This window comes from Diospyros lotus, chromosome 3 (genome assembly GCF_014633365.1).
Source record: "Diospyros lotus cultivar Yz01 chromosome 3, ASM1463336v1, whole genome shotgun sequence".
Lineage (NCBI taxonomy): Eukaryota > Viridiplantae > Streptophyta > Magnoliopsida > Ericales > Ebenaceae > Diospyros > Diospyros lotus.
In genome coordinates, this window is record NC_068340.1 from 1,447,703 (window position 1) to 1,464,859 (window position 17,157).

At 37.3% G+C, this 17,157-nt stretch overlaps 1 protein-coding gene across 1 annotated transcript; it reads left to right on the forward strand.

The window, feature by feature from the left end:
* Nucleotides 1–11,507: 11,507 nt before the first annotated feature.
* Nucleotides 11,508–16,017, forward strand: LOC127798504 (sucrose synthase 2-like). The gene is made up of 15 exons (XM_052332113.1): nucleotides 11,508–11,614; nucleotides 11,892–12,024; nucleotides 12,121–12,272; nucleotides 12,386–12,578; nucleotides 12,685–12,803; nucleotides 12,920–13,136; nucleotides 13,279–13,374; nucleotides 13,525–13,698; nucleotides 13,999–14,115; nucleotides 14,200–14,366; nucleotides 14,510–14,734; nucleotides 14,948–15,269; nucleotides 15,390–15,634; nucleotides 15,725–15,863; nucleotides 15,976–16,017. The coding sequence occupies exons 1-15, from the start codon at nucleotides 11,514–11,516 to the stop codon at nucleotides 16,015–16,017; spliced, it is 2,442 nt and encodes an 813-aa protein (XP_052188073.1). The 5' UTR covers nucleotides 11,508–11,513.
* Nucleotides 16,018–17,157: the final 1,140 nt, after the last annotated feature.

Sequence of the window (17,157 nt, forward strand, 5' to 3'; positions counted from 1 at the left end):
GGGAGATACCAACTGAGTGAGAGTGACGATTTAAATGCAAGATTAACTGCTTTAACAAAGAAAGTTGAAAACATGCAACCCAAAAAGGTGCAATCTGTTAATCAAGTGGAAGTGAAGTGTGCTGTGTGTGATGCAACAGATCATTCAACTGAAGAATGTCCTACCCTACCTGCTTTCAAGGAGGTATTGTATGGGCAGACTAATAACAATCATTCACACAACTTTGAGGGGAGACAAAATCAAAATCAGAGTGGAGCCTATTATGGGAATAATCAGAACTACAATTCATACCATCCCAATAATAGAAATCACCCCAATTTTTCTTGGAGAAATGATTCTGGAAATCATTCTCAACCTCCATTCCCTACACAACAACATACCTTCCAACAAAATCAAGGTTCTTCATCCAATACTTACCAACCTCCTCATAGGAGATCTTTGGAAGATACCTTGCACCAGTTCATCCAAAGTCAAACAGGTATCAATAATCAGGTTGATCAGCTTGTCAAAAATCAAGACCAAACAAACAGAGCCATAGAAGACATTAGGAGCCAGTTGACCAAGATAACACAAACATTGAGTGTGAGAGAACCCGGGAGGTTTCCATCCCAAACTAATCCTAACCCAATTAGGCAAACCAACCAGGTAGAAGCTTCAAATAGTGAAACCAACACTCATGAACAAGTGCAAGCAGTGACTGCCCTAAGAAGTGGAAGAATAATTGAGAAATCAACTGATCCTAGGATAAACCAACATGTTGATGAAGAAAAAGAACCAAAAGATCATGAATCCACCGATGAAAAAAATGAGAAAAATGAAAAAAATGAGAAAAATGAAAAACAAAAAGAATATGAGAAAGAAATTCAATACAGGCCCAAACCACCTTTTCCACAAAGGTTGAATCATTTGAAAAAAGAGCAACAAAATGCAGATATATATGAAGTGTTTAAGCAAGTGAGAATCAACATCCCGCTGTTGGATGCAATCAAACAAACACCTTCATATGCAAAGTTTTTGAAAGATCTGTGCACTGTCAAAAGGAAAACAAATGTGCATGAAAAGGCATTCTTGACTGAACAAGTCAGCGCCATTCTCCAATTGAAAACTCCTCCCAAATACAAAGATCCAGGCTGTCCAACCATTACATGCATCATAGGAAGTCAAAAGGTTGATCGGGCACTCTTAGATTTAGGAGCTAGTGTCAATTTGTTGCCATACAGTGTGTATCAACAGTTGGGATTAGGTGAGCTTAAACCCACTAGAGTGACCCTTTAGCTGGCTGATCGATCAGTCAAAGTTCCACGAGGAATTGTGGAGGATGTTTTGGTACAAATCGATAAGTTCTACTTTCCAGTGGACTTCATCGTTTTGGACACCCAGCCGCATCAGGGGCCTCAACCTCCTGTGCCAGTCATCTTAGGTCGACCATTCCTTGCCACATCAAATGCCATCATCAACTGTAGGAATGGTGTGTTAAAGCTATCTTTTGGGAAGATGACTGTAGAAATGAATATCTTTAGGGTAGCCAAACATCAGGACACTGAGAGTGAAGTGGAGGAGATAGACTTGATCCAAACACTGACCAATGACTGTTTTGAAGAGTTCATGAGAAGACCCAAAGAAGGAAATCAAGATCTCGAAGAAATAAAAGAAGTGGAAGTCATAAGCAAAGAAAGTGAGAAGCCTACATGGATGCCTGGTTTAGAGCCATTAAGGAACTTGGACAGTAAGCTCATGGCTCCTGATAGCCATCAGTCCACGCCTGAGAGAAAGCCATTGCCCAGTGATTTGAAATATGTCTTTCTAGGAGAAGGGGAAGCATTCCCAGTGGTGATCTCTTCAAGTTTGACACCTCAGCAAGAGCAACAACTGATAAAAGTTCTAAAAGCACACAGGAAGTCATTAGGATGGACCATTTCAGATTTGCAAGGTATTAGCCCTTTGATCTGTACTCATAAGATATTCTTGGAAGAAGGAGCAAAACCAGTTAGGCAAATGCAAAGGAGATTAAATCCCAACATGAAAGAAGTTGTCAGAAAAGAAGTGCTTAAGCTATTGGATGCTGAAATAATTTACCCAATCTCTGATTCTAAGTGGGTAAGTCCAACACAGGTAGTACCCAAAAAGTCTGGAGTCACTGTTGTAAAAAATGAGAACAATGAACTGATTCCCACGCGCATCCAGACAGGATGGCGTATGTGCATTGATTATAGAAAGCTCAATTCTGTGACAAGGAAAGATCATTTTCCTTTGCCTTTCTTGGATCAAGTTCTGGAGAGAATAGCAGGCCAAGCCTACTATTGTTTCTTAGATGGTTACTCAGGGTACAATCAGATAGAAATTGCACTAGAAGATCAAGAGAAGACAACTTTCACATGTTCATTTGGGACATTTGCATACAGGCGCATGCCATTTGGGTTATGCAATGCTCCAGCCACCTTTCAAAGGTGTATGATGAGCATTTTCAGTGAAATAGTTGAGCAGATTGTTGAAGTATTTATGGATGACTTTTCTGTTTATGGAAGTAACTTTGAGGCCTGTTTGGAGAATCTGAAAAAGGTTTTAGCAAGATGTGAGGAAACAAATCTGATACTCAATTGGAAAAAATGTCACTTCATGGTGAAACAGGGCATAGTCTTGGGGCACATCGTTTCATCTAGGGGGATGGAGGTAGACAGGTCAAAAATTGAAACAATTCAAAAACTCCCCATCCCTAGGAATGTGAAAGACATCAGAAGTTTTTTGGGACATGCAGGGTTTTATAGGAGATTCATTGCTTCCTTTAGCACCATAACAAGACCCTTGTGCCATTTGTTGTCTCAAGATATTCCGTTTGAATGGAGTCCTGCCTGTCAAAATGCTTTTGATAAATTGAAAGATGCACTCATTTCAGCACCTATCATTCAGTCCCCTGATTGGTCCCTCCCGTTTGAACTTATGTGCGATGCTAGTGATTATGCGGTAGGAGCTGTGTTAGGGCAGAGGAAGGATAAGAAACCTCATGTGATATATTATGCTAGCAAAACTCTTAATGAGGCATAAAAGAATTACACCACTACAGAGAAAGAGTTACTAGCAGTTGTCTTTGCCCTGGACAAGTTTCGATCTTACCTCGTAGGGTCACTAGTGATCATTTTTACTGATCACGCTGCTCTGAAGTATTTGTTCACAAAGCAAGATGCAAAACCCCGTCTGCTCCGATGGATCTTACTCCTGCAAGAGTTCAACATTGAAATCAGAGACAAGAAGGGAGTAGAAAATGTGGTGGCTGACCATTTGTCAAGGATTCCAAGTCAAGATCTCACACAATTTGATGAACCAATTCATGACAATTTCCCTGATGAGCAACTGTTTAAAGTGAATGTTATTCGTGCATCATCTGTTGTCCCTTGGTATGCCGACATTGCGAACTACCTGGCAACTGGTCTGATCCCAGACCATTGGAGTAAGCAAGATAGGCATAAATTCTTCAGAAAAGTCAGAACATTCTTTTGGGATGAGCCCTACCTCTTCAAGTATTGTCCGGACCAAATCATCCGTAGATGCATACCCGATCATGAGCAACAAAGTGTCATCAATTTCAGTCATACTCTTGCATGTGGAGGCCATTTTTCTGTCAAGAAAACAGTTGCAAAAATTTTTCAGAGTGGATTTTATTGGCCGACACTGTTCAAGGATGTGTACAAGTTCTGTTCAAATTGTGATCGATGTCAAAGGTTAGGAAGTCTGTCAAGGAGAAACATGATGCCATTACATCCGATCCAAGTGTTAGAAGTTTTTGACTGTTGGGGTATGGATTTTATGGGCCCATTTGTCAATTCATTTGGTCATGAATACATCTTGCTTGCTGTTGACTATGTGTCCAAATGGGTAGAAGCAATCCCGGCCAGAACAAATGACCATAGGACTGTCGTGAAATTTTTGAAAGAAAATATATTCAGTCGATTTGGGATGCCACGAGCAATCATCAGTGATGGGGGTTCCCATTTTTGTAATAAAGTAGTGGCAGGATTAATGAAGAAATATAGTGTACTGCATAAAGTTGCAACACCATACCATCCCCAAACCAATGGTCAAGCCGAGCTAGCCAATAGGGAGATTAAGCGCATATTGGAAAAGACTGTTGCTGCTAATCGTAAGGATTGGTCCTTAAGACTAGTAGACGCTCTTTGGGCATACAGAACAGCTTACAAAACAATTTTGGGAATGTCTCCCTATAGGCTAGTATACGGTAAATCTTGTCATCTGCCGGTGGAAATTGAGCATAAAGCATATTGGGCAATTCATAAGATCAACAAGAGTCTAACTGAAGCAGGCTTATCCAGGAAGCTCCAATTGAATGAACTTGAGGAAATTCGGAATGAAGCATTTGAAAATGCACGATTGGCCAAGGTTCGCATGAAAGAGTTACATGATCGGCACATCATTCGAAAAAGCTTTCAGGTAGGGCAACGGGTACTCTTGTATGATTCTCGATTGCATCTATTCCCAGGAAAATTGAAGTCTCGATGGGTCGACCCCTTTGTAATCAAGTCCATCTCAGGATATGGGGCATTTGAGATAGAAAATCCGGAGTCAGGACAACTTCTAACAGTCAATGGTCATAGGTTGAAACCATACCAGGGTAGTGTTGAGGAGAATGAAGGAGTTGTGGATTTAGATGATCCATCATCATCTGATGAGTAGGGAAAGTTTCCTATCGTCTGGGAATTTGACGTTAAAAGACCACCTTTCCATTTAGGTTAAATGGATGTTTATAGATCTGAAAAAAAAATAATAATAATAAAATTAAATAAAAAAAGAAAAAAATAAAATAAAATAATAAAGAATTATATATATAAGTTGTTCATTTTCTGCATTACTTAATTAACTTTGATTCAAATAGTGTTTCTCTGTGTGCAGTCTAAATAAAATTTTTTTTGCATACGAGTTCATGCATTGAAGACCACCAGGTATGCCTATCTTCTATCCTTTTATTGTCGATTGAGAACAATGCGCAATTTAAGTTGGGGGTAAGGTGTACTTGATTTTATTGGTGTTTGAAACTGATCTATTGTGCAAATAATTTTGTTAGACTCGATAATATTGTCTTGTGTGGTATGTATGATTTTATTGGGCCCCTAAAACAAAACATTTATTAAAAAAAAAAAATCAAAAAAAAAATAATAATAATAATAATAAGAATAAGAATAAAAAAAAATTAAAAAAATAATAAAATAAAAAAAAAAAAAATTTGAATTGAGAGAGATAGAATTGACGCTGGTGGTAGCTATCTTTTCTTGGGCAGTGCAATCACACTGCCCTATAAAGGATAAGGCACACTGCCAAATGTTGAAAAATGAGGCACCAAGCGTTGAAAAAGAGACGCCAAGCATAACCCTGTAATTATGGCATGCCTCGAGCCGAGTGTAAAATAGTGATGGTCATTGCTCTATAAGAGACTCCATATCTGTATAAGGCAAGCCACCCTTCTTGAGCTCAGTCTTCTCTCTTTTGTGTTATTCTCCGATCAGGTACTCTCATCCCTTTTGTAAAGTTTATAGTTCTTTACTTTTTTTTTCTTAGTATAGTTAAAAAAAAAAAAAAAAATGGATCTTTATCTCTCAAAAATTCACAAGTACTATCCATCTCTCCCGCAGAATGATTTGAAAAAAATTTATGTTGCTAGGTGTGAAAGACTTAGGTTGTTGATGCTTAATAACATCCCTGAAGATATTCGTTGGCTGATCGAAGCAAAAGTTCGATTAGCTGGTGAAACTTCACCTAGTTTTAAGCATTTTCCAGACTTAGGGAAGAGTAGTTTTGCGAAGAAAAGAAGAGCGAAAAGAGTGAATGGTTGTTACAAATGTGCTCGATGGACCTGTAACACACGATGCAAATCTGTGGGGTTTACGTCCATAAATCGAGAAGATAAAATTAGTTTCATAAAGGATGGACTGAGTAAGGAGTCTCTGGATGATATCCGATTGACTCTTGAGACGCATCCGTGTGGAATAGTGCAAAGAGAACTTCTTGCTTTATGGACCCAGTTCAGAAGTGACCACCAACGCTATAGTCTTGGGAATCTGACTAAAAACGACCCTGTTTGCCAATCTATAAGAAAATTGGATGGGAAGCTTATCCCCACTTCATAGAAAGTGTTTAAGCCGTTTCTGGACGTAAAACCAGAGGAAGATGTGAGCCACAATCACAACTACTTATATATACGCAAGATTTTTGTTTGTATTTATTTCTTGTTGAATTGTTGTATAGCTACTTTTGATCTCCAAACTTCTTTTCAGGACATACAAAAGAAACAAACATGGAAGGGCAGTTCGTTCGTCAAATTAAAACCATATGTGTACTTTGTGGCTCTCAACTTGGGAGTGATATTCGTTACGCACTTGCAGCGAACGAACTTGGTAAAAAATTAGGAGAGAAAAAAATTAATTTGGTATATGGAGGGGGAAGTCGTGGATTGAATGGTTATGTTTCACAAGCTGTACATCTTGGAAATTCATCTGTGGTAGGTATAATGCCAATCCCTTTAGCTGAACCACATATTTCCGGGATTACACGCGGTCAACTTATAGAAACGACTTCTATGTCTGAGCGCATGGCTTGTAAGATTTATCAGTCAGATGCCTTCATTGCTTTACCAGGAGGTTTTGGAACACTTGAAGAAATCTTTTGTATAATCTCCTGGGCCAAGAGTAATCTCCATACCAAACCCATTGGACTTTTAAATGTTAACCATTTTTTCGATGGGTTACTCTCTTTTCTTGATCAGGTTTCTCATTTCTGCATCCACCATTGATAAGCTGTTAGAGAAATTACATGCTTATGTTCCACAGTACGATCCTCATGAGCCTCGGATAGACTGGTCTAAGGCAATTAGTAACAAGCGCCCAAGGGGTCCGATTAATTTAGATTTATCACTATGAGAAATGCTCTTTATTAAGATGGCTGAGTAAGGAGTACTTTTTGTACTCTTGAGACGCATCTAGTTATTGTACAACTTGCAGGATTTTTTTGGTTGTGTTCTTGAAAAAAAAAAAAAACAAAAAAAACAAAAAAAACAAAACTGTGGAATGTTGTTAGCAAAGTCTTTGATAAGATGGCTGAGTAAGGAGTACTTTTTGTACTCTTGAGACGCATTTTGCTTATCTTATGACTTGCATGAAATTTTTATTTTGGTGTGAAAATATAAATATATATCTATATGGTGTGCTCATTTGTTGTTTAAGTTTTAGCAGTTCACAGCAAATCTATGGACTTGTGGAGTTACAGGTATTCCTAACAACCCTGATTTATTACTGCAATTCAAGTTGGGGGGTGTAAGGTCTAGTCATGAATCATCTGGTTTATATTTAACTGTGAGTTTGTAATTACTAGTTTGTAGTCTTGTGGGAATTGATTGTCTTTATCTACTCTTATAAAAAAAAAAAAAATTATTATGTGTTTTAAATAATGCTATTCCTAAAGCTTTAAAGTTATGCACTGATAGCCGGTTAAGTTTGCAATACGAAACATGAATGCATTGATTTCTCATTTGAAAACGTTTATGCATGAGAATAAGTAATTTACATTCATCAGGGATTCAAAATTTAGAAATTGGTTATCGGTCATAAAGTCAAAGGTAACAGTAATTAGCTGATTAGTACACTGTATGATCCCTCAACAGAAGTGGAGACTATTACCCAAGCAAGTGTTTGAGCCTAATAACCGTTAATTCTGAGTGAAATAACACTTACTCTAAATATGCTCTCTTGTTTATCTTATCTTTTCAATGGCTTCAAAATATCAATTCACTTTGAATGTCTAGTATGATAGCGGATGAATTTGACTGGTTTCAAACTATGAATTAGATGACTGAGAAGCATGATAGGGGGATCAATTTCTTTCATTTTGAGCCTATTTTTTTTTTTCTTTAAATCAACCTCTTGTTAGCCCATTTGAGCCATTTGTAGTACAACTTCTTTCGTTACCTTTGTTTAACCCATAACCATATGAATTTTATCCAATCTGGTGTGATTTTGGGAATTAGTCTGTTTATCTATTTTCATATTTAAAAAGAAAAAGAAAAAAAAAAGTGAAAAAAAGGGGGCAAATTCTCTTAGTTATTCAGCATAACTGTTTCAAAATGAATGCTAAAAAAAAAAAAAAAAAAAAATTCCCGACACACCCTTTGCACACTCTACCTTTTCTTTGACAACCCGTATTAACCTTATAGCCCCATTACAACCCAGTCTGGTCCCTTTTGATGCTATAAATCATGTGATCTCAGAATTCGAGTTTGGAGTAGGGAATCATGTTTAAATTCAGAAGTTACTCATCTAGAGCATTATTCCAATCATGAAGCTATGTCAATTTCCTTATTCTTTCATGAAAATACGTTCCTTGTATTTGGGATGGCACCGAGTTTTGAACTTGTTCTGCATTTACTCTTATAACGGTGCACCCCCTTGTGTGTACACCTGAGGAATCCTTTTTATTGGAGAGAAAATTCATAGTAAGATTTGAAGTCAAAACTTCGAGGGAGTAAGTCTGTGTGTTGGTTATCCTAATTTTCATTCCTGAGATTGTATGACCTTTAACCAAAAATCTGATTTAGAATGCTAAATTATTTATTTAATTTTATGCATTTCGGTTTCGAATTTGAAATTTTTACATTCATACAGTTATTGTGAATAAAGTTTGGCAGGTGTATAATCCGATTGCTAAGGGACTAGCAATGTTTAAGTTGGGGGGTATGATTAGTGGTTAATTTTATAAAAATTTTGTTATAATTATATCCTTCTTTTGATCTTAAAAATAGTTTAAATTAGATATTAATATATATTTTATGGTTATATGCAAGTTTAAATTGAAAAATGAATGAAATGAAATTTTAAAGTAAAATTTAATAATAATAATAATAATATATAAAATTATATATAATACATATACATCATTATATGCATTCATGTAATATACATAATATAATATAATATATATATATATGTGCCATGTGTAATACATATATATAATATATAATTTATTAATAATATTAAATTATTTTTATTTTTTTTAGGCATGAAGAATTAAAGCCCATGAAGACTTAAAGTCCATGAAGAATTCAAGTCCATGAAAAAATCAAACCCATGGAGAAATTAAGCCCATGAAGAATTCAAGTCCATGAAGAAATCAAGCACATGAAAAATTAAAGTCCATGAAGAATTTAAGCCCATGAAGAATTAAGGCCCAATTTGAGCAACCCATGGAAGATATTATTTGGAGAAGGCCCAAGGATTATTTTTAATCCTAATGAAGATTAAAAATCAATTTATAGAAATCTATTTTTATTTTTTATGTGAGAGCTTTATTAGGTGTGTTTTTTAGCTAAAATCCACTTAACTATTAGGTGGATATTATAGCTAAAATCCATTTAACTTTATGAATGCTTTATTAGATATGTATTTTAGCTAAAATCCATTTAATATTAGGTGTGTATTATAGCTAAAATCCATTTAACTTTAAGTGTGTGAGTGCCCATTAGATATAATTATGTCTAGTTGAATAATTGAAATTGTGTGGTTTGTATTGCATCTTGTGGCCTATAAATAGATCACTTGATTGCATTTGTAAGTGTGATTATTATTCTTGAATCAAAGTTTAGTTGTTTCCTTATAATTCTCTCTTTGAGAATTGTTCTTGTTCTTTCCCCTTTTCTTTAGTATTCTCTCTTGTGATCTTACTTCCTTCCTTTCTTCTTTTAAATTCTTATGCTATTTATTATTACTTTATTATTCACCGCCTAAATGGCCGGTTAATTTGTGCCTTTAAATTTTCTTGTCATTTAATTATTCACCGCCTAAATGGACGGTTAGTTTATGCTTTTAAATTTCTTGTCATTTTAATTCTTGTTATTTAATTATTCACCGCCTAAATGGCCGGTTAGTTTATGCCTTTAAAATTTCTTGTCATTTAAATTCTGTTATTTAAATTACGTCGTTTAAATTCATGTCAATTAACTTTTAAATGGAAATGAGTAGCTAAATCTAATCTTGGGTTAAGGCAAGGACAGTGTCCAACGCTAATGATTCCCAAAGAAAGCTGCGCTTTAAATAAGTAACATTAATTTAAATTTCAGTATGAGTGTATCTTAATTATTGAGAAATCACTAGGTTTGGATTGGAGCGTAAGCCTAACTTAGAGCTTTCATGCCATGTATGAGAGTTACTAAAACTGGAAACGCTACCATACCCAAACCCGGATGATTAATTTAGTTGTTTTGTGTATTAATTGCAATTGAATTTATGGTGGTTGCTTAAATTAGAATTCCGCATATCATGTATGGGGATTGCTTAACCTAGAACTATCATCATCTCTAATTGCATTTAATAACAAACCCTTATATCTGAAATTAAATTAATGTTGCTAAATCTTTTATGCTAAAATTTGGGAATCAACGGGTTGGCACTGAAATTGTCTTAAACTCAAGTACTATCTAATTTTATATTCTCACTTAAAGTATTTATTTCAATTACTGCCTTAATTTATTTCCTAGTATCTGTTGTTTAAAAAAACCATAAAAAACCTTTTTGCCAATTTATCCAAATGCGTGTGTGCTTGTGTGACATTCTTTTTATTTTGCCATAAATAAATCTCTCAGTGGACGACCTGGACTCATTCAGAAAATATAAATTTAAATTTGGACTACAACTGCACTCGTACACTGACGAGTATAAACCTCTCACCTAAACAAAGAAAAAAATATAAAATTTTTATTGTGTTTTGTTTTGTGTTTTAATTGCAGGGTGGGAGTGCAGTCACCTTGGTTCTGGGGTTCCTCGACCCCCAACAGCTGATGGCCATAGTGGCCAGTCGCTAGATTCCTGGTCCCAACCACAGTTGGGTCGAGGAACCCAACCTCCCCATGGCCGTGGTCGGGGAGCCCAATTGTGGAGATGTTTTTTTTTTATAAAAATATGGACAATAGACGTGGATATTATGAGTGATGTGACAGCATGACGAAACAAAATTAACATCTCAATTAAGTCAGGAACTAAAAGTATATAAAATTATTTTGTCCAGAGATGAATAATGAGCACGATTTAGTTGATATTCTTAAAATTATTTTTTTATTAGTTCAAAAGTGTATAAAATTATTTTATTCAGAGATGAATAGTAAGCACAATTTAGTTGATATCTTTAAAGTTATTTTTTTTATTAGTTTAAGAACTAAAAAATATATTTAGCCTAATTTGATGTGTCTGAGGTCTCAGGGACATATTTATTAGAAAACATTTTACAAACCATTTCAAGAAAAAAAAAAAAAGACAAGAGGAGGAATGCGCAGCGACGGACACGTGTCAGGACACCAAAGCTTGAAAACCGATTTCTCCTAACTTTCTGGACTATTATCCATTGTTCTTCCCGGCCCTTGCAGCTGCTTTTATAGCTTCGATGCTCTCTCTCTCTCTTCTCCTCATCTTTCTTCTCTCTCTCTCTCTCCCTCTCTCTCTCGTCAATTCAGGAATAGAAGGAGGATTATGGCGACTGCTACGACATTGACGCGGATGCCCAGTATCAGAGACAGGGTCGAAGACACTCTTTCCGCTCACCGCAATGAACTCGTCTCCCTCCTCTCCAGGTTCCCCTCTTCCTTTTGCCACTTTTTTTTTTAATTCTCTTCCTGCATAAGTCTCTTCCTCCGGTGGACGGACGGACGTGACAGGTTGAGACCGGACCAGAGCCAACAGAACATGAACATGAACGTGATGGTCTTGTTTCATTAATTATATATTGTATATCGTTCCGTTCTCTTCTCAGTTCCTCTCTTCCCCGATCAAAATCGAAGGCTTGCCGTTAATTAATGGAAGCCGGGTTATTATATTTTCTTAAACTGAACGGACCCTGTGTTGGAAAAGGTACGTGGCCCAGGGAAAGGGGATACTGCAACCCCATCATCTGCTGGACGAGCTTGATAGCATCATCGGCGTCGGCGAGGCCAACCAAACTCTGTATGATGGTCCCTTTAGCGAAGTTCTAAGGTCTGCTCAGGTCAGTTCTACGTGCTCTTTCTAGCAATCTAGTTCTCTAATTGCGAACAAACAACAATATATAGTACAATGGATATATATGGTGTTCTGGTCATAGGAGGCCATTGTTCTGCCTCCATTCGTGGCGATAGCAGTTCGTCCAAGGCCCGGTGTCTGGGAGTATGTGCGAGTGAACGTGTACGAGCTAAGGGTGGAGCAGCTGACTGTCTCTGAATATCTTCGTTTCAAAGAAGAACTTGTGCAGGAAGAGTAAGTGGTTTAATCATCTTATCTTCTTTCATCATATATGCATAGAATTCGTGACGATCTTGTTGCATGTGAGCTACTTGTTCGCGCCAATTGAACTTAGCGAAATGCACCAGGATAAATGACAATTACGTGCTTGAGCTTGATTTTGAGCCTTTCAACGCCACATTTCCTCGCCTAAACCAGTCATCATCCATCGGTAGCGGCGTCCAGTTCCTCAACCGACACCTCTCCTCAATCATGTTCCGCACCAGAGACAGTTTGCAGCCCTTACTTGATTTTCTCCGAGCCCATAAACACAAGGGGCATGTAAGTTGAGTCCGATAATGTTCATGTGTTGTTTCCTTAATATGTATGTGCAAAATCTTCGGCTATCAGTGCATTTGATTGTCGGAACTTGATTGTAAATACGTAGGTGATGATGCTGAACGAACGAATAGATAGCATTCTCACACTTCAGTCTGCATTGTCTAAGGCAGAGGATTATCTTTCTAAACGACCACAAGACACACCCTATTCCGAATTTGCACACTAGTGAGGTTCTACTTTATGTGAATGTGTTCCGGGTTCTTACTCCCATTATCAATGTCTTGTGATTGTGCTTGTGCTTGTGCTTGGCATTTTAATTACTTCTGCATCCTGCAATGCAGCCTGCAAGGGCTGGGTTTCGAAAGGGGTTGGGGTGACACTGCAGTACGGACTTTGAATATGATGCATCTCCTCTTGGACATCCTCCAAGCTCCAGATCCCTCTGCTCTGGAGACATTTCTCGGTAGAATACCCATGGTGTTTAATGTTGTCATTTTGTCTGTACATGGATACTTCGGCCAAACAAATGTTTTAGGCTTGCCTGACACTGGTGGACAGGTATGGTTATGGTTAATCATCTTCTCCAATTGGTAAATTTTCCTTTTGCCATGTTTTTTGGCTGGTTGTTTTTGTTTATATTCATTAGATGATGTCAATTGTTGCTTAATTCTCTCTCTCTCTCTGGGGTGTTGATGTGCAGATTGTGTACATACTGGACCAAGTGCGTGCCCTGGAGAATGAAATGCTTCTGAGAATAAACCAGCAAGGACTGAATGTTACGCCTAGAATTCTTATTGTAAGTGTAAATGCTATCACATACTGTAAAGCCAATTTCTTAGACATACACGTATAGTTTGCTGCTGGCCAGGCCCATTTTAGGCACTTGCAGTGCACAGAGCGTATCCCTTACTGGAAATTGTAATACAGTTTGCAATGGTTGTCTAAGGTGACACGGTTGATACCTGATGCAAAGGGAACTTCATGCAACCAGAGGCTCGAAAGAGTAAGTGGAACCGAGCACACACACATTCTTCGAGTCCCTTTTAGAACAGAGAAAGGCATTCTCCATAAATGGATCTCAAGGTTTGACGTATGGCCTTATCTGGAGACCTTCACAGAGGTAAAACTGATTTAACAGTTAAAGCTTTTACGTACCTTTCTTTCTTCTCTCTGTTATGGGGTGGGCCGCTGAGCCCCCTAGGGGTGTTGGGGGGTGGGAATGTGGAATTATACTAAGGTGCAGTTGAGGAGAAGGGATCAAGTTAGAGTAGCTGATTCATTCCTATATATTACCTCTTCCATGACTTTGTCTTCTATTCTACATGTGCACAATGTCACAACACACTTGCGTTTCGATTGCTCATATCACTCACGAATTGGATTATCGAAACCATTCTTCTATGACTCTCTGATGGTTCAGGATGTTTCTAGCGAAATAGTTGCCGAGTTGCAGAGTGTTCCAGATCTGATTATTGGGAACTACAGTGACGGGAATCTTGTTTCATCTCTGTTAGCTCATAAGATGGGAGTAACACAGGTCACAAGTGATCTTTAATTTTCCTCAAGCTCACCCTTTCTTCGGCTGGGAAGTTAATCTCATGTTTATACACTTTTATGGCAGTGCACCATTGCTCATGCGCTGGAGAAAACCAAGTACCCTGATTCCGACATATTTTGGAAAAGCTTCGAGGATAAGTACCATTTCTCATGTCAATTTACAGCTGACCTGATAGCCATGAATGGGTCTGATTTTATCATCACCAGCACATACCAAGAGATTGCAGGAACGTAAGTTTCCTTCCCCTGGCCATATTAATGCAAAATTCTGATTTTTCTGTGTTACATACCTAGTTCAGACATGCACACTGCCACTTAGACATATCTGGTACCCAATTAATTAACTGATATTTTTGTGTTATTTGTTCTTGTAGAAAGAATACTGTTGGCCAGTATGAGAGCCACAAAGCTTTCACCCTTCCAGGACTGTACCGAGTGGTCCATGGCATCGATGTTTTCGATCCAAAGTTCAACATCGTCTCTCCTGGGGCAGATACGTGCATTTATTTCCCATACTCGGAGAAGGAAAAGAGGCTCACATCTCTACATGATTCAATCGCGAAGTTGTTGTATGATCCAGAGCAGAACGACGAACACATGTGAGTTCTTTTCCCTGTTGCTTGATTTTCTGCAATTAGAGTGAGTTTAATGTCTGTAGAATGTTATTACTCTTATTCTCAGCTATACCTGTCACAAGAATGATTTTTCTCTGCTTCTTCTTCTCCCTCCAATTACCAATATCATCCAAGTTTGATCATACTTCTCCGATGTTTGAATTATATCATGCATCTTCTATATCTGTTTTGATGCAGTGGAACACTGAGTGACCCATCAAAGCCCATACTGTTCTCCATGGCAAGGCTCGACCATGTAAAGAACATCACAGGGCTGGTAGAGTGCTACGCTAAAAGCATGGTGCTAAGGGAACTCACAAACCTTGTCGTGGTAGCCGGTTACAATGATGTGAAGAAGACTAGTGACAAAGAAGAGATCGTAGAAATCGAAAAGATGCATGAACTCATCAAGAACTACAACTTGGACGGGCACTTCAGATGGATATCAGCCCAAACAAATCGAGTTCGTAATGGTGAGCTCTATCGCTACATCGCCGACAGGAGAGGCGCTTTTGTGCAGGTATAATTAATTAATTAAGTTGTGGTCTCTTTCAGTTTGTGGGGGTTCTCATCACACACACACAATCACAGATGACAGACACATTGATCCATGTTGTTAACTCTTCTTCTCTGATTTCAGCCAGCATTTTACGAAGCCTTTGGGCTCACAGTGGTGGAGGCCATGACTTGCGGCCTTCCATCGTTTGCTACTTGCCATGGTGGCCCTGCAGAGATCATTGAGGATGGGGTATCTGGATTCCACATCGACCCATATCACCCAGATAAGGTGGCCACACTTTTATCAGATTTCTTCCTAAGATGCAAGGAGGATCCCAGCTACTGGGAAGAAATCTCTAAAGCCGGGCTTAAACGGATCCATGAAAGGTATCCATCCGTCTTCATGGCATATACCACCAACCTCCTTTTATCTTACTACATGAATTCTAACTCTCCACCCGGCCTTGTCCTCTGTAGGTACACATGGAAGATTTACTCGGAAAGGCTGATGACATTGGCCGGGGTTTATGGTTTCTGGAAGTATGTTTCGAAGCTGGAGAGGCGTGAAACCCATCGGTATCTAGAGATGTTCTACGTTCTCAAGTACCGTGATCTGGTGAGCTCTGGAATGCTATATATATATATATATATATATATATAGTTCATGGTTGTCTGTCACAATGTTCATGGATTTCAATTTCCTTATGTTTTTGTTTCTCTGTTGACAGGTAAAATCTGTGCCTCTGGCAAGCGATGAGGATGAAAGATAGGCTAGAGGAAGTAACAGAAGAGTCCCAAAACCGGTTACTTGCAAGAGCACCAAAAACTATATATATATATATATATATGAGATGTGAATAAAGCTGTGTCTGTCCATGTATATATATGTCATGCAAGAGTAACAAATAAAAATGGCTTCTTAAACTTGGAGCCCAATTCTGTAACCTGGGCAATGCCGAGGTCCTAAATTATGGATATAATGAAAAGCAATAAAAGTTGATATTTGAAAGAAGAGCTTCCAAGTTCCAACTATTAAATGGTTTAGGGTTTTCGTGGAACTATTTTTAGTTTGCCAAACTTATATTTTTGCACATCTAATCTCACATTTTTTTCATATGGTCACTCCAATTTTTGTTGTTTAGATTCCATCCCTAAACTTATATTTTAAAATTAATTTAACTTATATATTTTAACATTTTTTTCATTTCACAATTTGAACTTTTTTATTGTTTCGATTATATCTATAAATCTACATTTTCAACTCAATTTAACATTTATATTTTGACGTGAACAAAGTGTAACATGTATTTTATTATCTCACTTTATCTTTTTTTTGTTTATACATGAAAATATAATAATTAAATTGATTTAAAAATGTAAGTTTAGGTGTGTTAATTGAAATAAAAAAATTTAAATAATCACAAAAAATATAGAGGTACATAAATAAAAATATGAATTTGGCCCCTTTATTTTTTTTTATTAGTAAATAAAATTTATAGATCAAAAGGAATTGTACAACTACACTGGCATTCCAGGCAATACAAAAGAAAGGACCAAAGTTAATAACCTATAGAAAGGGTCTCATAGTGAGTTAAAATACGAGGATACAAAGTAAAATTATTCTTGTATATATGTGTTTTAACCCTTTTAATGATGTTATTTATGGATGGATTTTGGCCTTAAAAAATATAACGATTCTTAGTTGTCCAAAGAAAGTAGACCGCACTAGCAAGCGCAATTTTCTTTGCCTTACTCTACCAAGAAGACCCAAAAGCCTCTTTTTTAAGCTATTTTAAGACACTCTAATAGAAGACAAAGTTCTGCGAATGCCAAACCAAGATTTAATATGCCCCCAAATCACTGAACTCACTGAACACCGGAAGAAAACATGCTAATGCTATTAACCTGAA